The sequence below is a fragment of the Octopus sinensis genome, linkage group LG6 (genome assembly GCF_006345805.1).
Source record: "Octopus sinensis linkage group LG6, ASM634580v1, whole genome shotgun sequence".
NCBI lineage: Eukaryota > Metazoa > Mollusca > Cephalopoda > Octopoda > Octopodidae > Octopus > Octopus sinensis.
Window position 1 is genome coordinate 33875684 of NC_043002.1, and position 2500 is coordinate 33878183.

Here is a 2500-nt window from a genome sequence, read left to right on the forward strand (position 1 = left end):
TGCATATACACATACATATACACACGTATATATATATATATATATATATATAACATAAATGTTGATATACATTTATATACTTGTACATATGCGTATCTATCTATCTGTGTGTATGTTGTTGCGTGCGCGTGTGTGTTTGCGCGTACGTCTGTAGAAAAACAAAAGTAGAGTGTCGGTTCATAAATTATTAAATTATGTCATCTTACACGTATTTACTGAACAATATATAGGGGAAAACCTTATGAACAGATTACATTTTGGATTCTTCAGAATTTGCATAAAAAATAACTTACGATTTATGACAGACATGGGACAGTGTTATGGTGCCAACGCACATAACATACCCTGTCTAACAGTATAACACTGTATGATGGCCAGTATAAATCTTAATAGTTATTTACGTTTGTTATGCAATCTGTGAAAAATTGATAAGGTAATTTATTTATAAAACGTTTTCCTACATAACAAATATTATTGTTTATGAAACGTTTAATAAGACGTTTAATAAACGTTTAATAATTTAGTTAATTTATGAACTGACATTTCAGTTTTTTTTTTCGATATGAATTCTGTCTCTTCTTTCTAACTGTAAAGAGTAATGAAAGGAAACTGGGAATATATTACACGAGTTCTTTTATTAGTTTTATCTTTCGATGTATAATGATGCACATAGACTTCTAAATACTGGTTATATGTCATACAGCTTAAATTTTAATTGCATTTTACAAATATATTTGTGTGAGTGTATTTATATGTATATTTATATATGTGTAAGTATAGATATGTATATATGCATATGTATATATGTTTATGTATAAATGTAAGTATATATATACATACATTCTATATATATATAAGGTACTCAGAAATCTGGATGGTTTTATATTTACAGATTTTTCTTAATATGTCACATGTTTTTTTATAAATCATATATTAGCGCTTGCATCCACTTTAGTGGAATCTTCAGATTCTCCACACACCACGCACGTATATATAATATATATATATATATATATATATATATATATTATATATATATATATATATATAATAATATATAATATATAATAATATATAGATAGATAGATAGATAGATAGATAGATAGATAGATAGATAGATGATAGATATATAGATAGATAGATAGATTAAGAATCAATCTGCAGCGCATCAACCTACTTGTGAAGGACAGTAATATAGAAGTAGTTGATAGCTGTTAGATATCTAATTGGTGTGGAGACTGACCTGTTTGGCAAAAGCTGCCGGAACTGTTTGACTAAGTTCAGCCAAGCAATTGTTAATCCGATCACGTCGTCTTTTTTCAATCACCTTATGGGAAGTTTGATCCTGAAAATAATAAAGTATCATAAAATGTAAACAAAAGGCAAAATACAACTATAATGTCAACAACATCAACAAGGCAGCCTTTATTCGATCACTCGATCAGATTGATATAACAGCCTAATTTTTCTTAAATCACTCACTATAATGTAAAAGAAAATTTGGATAATATAGTCATAGATATGATAAGCACGAAAGAAAAGGATTGTGATGGCTATAACCGATATGGACAACAATGACATTATCAATAACTGTATCGATCGGAAATTCATAGCAATCGACTAAACATATTGAATACGAGCAAAATGCCTCCCTCCCGCATAATGGGCGGTGCTGAGTTGTCAAACATTTAAACCAAATTTTCTCAAAACAACTTGTCCGACCGTCCCATAGGCATCTCCTTTGAGAAACACTGATTTAGCATAAATTTGAGACACCGTGCATTTTTCTCGCGTATGCGTAGTATCGATCGCAACAGCTGATGTACTTACGCGTACAAATGCACGTTCCCACGGCTTTATCGATTGCATTCTCACCTGGAATCGATTTTTGTAATTTTTTCAAGACTTATACACGCCCTGATACCGTCGGTACCTACATATCAAATTTGAGCGCAATCGGATGGAGGATGCCCGAGATCCTAGAAGACACACACACAGACAGAACGGATTTTATATAATAGATATTGACTGTATGGTGTCTGTCTTTTCTATTTTTGTAAGAGGCCGTGCCTAATATACCTCAGATGTACTCTAAATCTCCAGTGTCTGTAGATATTCTTAGATGGTAAGAGGGTGCGGTTACTGTTTGTATGAAACGTTTTCGCGCAACTCTGCTCTTTGATGGAAATTCAGTCTTGGATCAATCAAGGGCCAACACGGGCGCTTTGTATCTGGAATGTTGTCAGGCATTGCCTCTTATATACTCATGTTTTCCATGCCTGTGTGTTTATTTTCATAATCGATTCTCGTAAATTCACATCCTTTTTGCAATGTTCCTTTCATTCGTCACCTTCGAGGTAAATACATGAAATACTGGTTCCTCATACAGTTGCATGGCCCAAAAATTTTTCAAGAAAGGTTTAGCGATTATTTCGACTCCAAAACTTCACTGATATTTTATTTTGTCGACTTCGAAAGAATGAAAGCAAAGTCAACTTCG

General features: G+C 32.2%; 1 protein-coding gene across 2 annotated transcripts in view; it reads right to left on the reverse strand.

Moving 5' to 3' along the window:
* Positions 1–2500, reverse strand: part of LOC115213417 (transcription factor HES-4) — a 105461-nt gene that overhangs the window by 20444 nt on the left and 82517 nt on the right. For both annotated transcript variants that reach the window (XM_029782380.2, XM_036503818.1), the window contains exon 2: positions 1244–1345. In XM_029782380.2, the coding sequence (XP_029638240.1) occupies positions 1244–1345 (102 nt within the window). The remainder of the gene's footprint in view (positions 1–1243; positions 1346–2500) is intronic.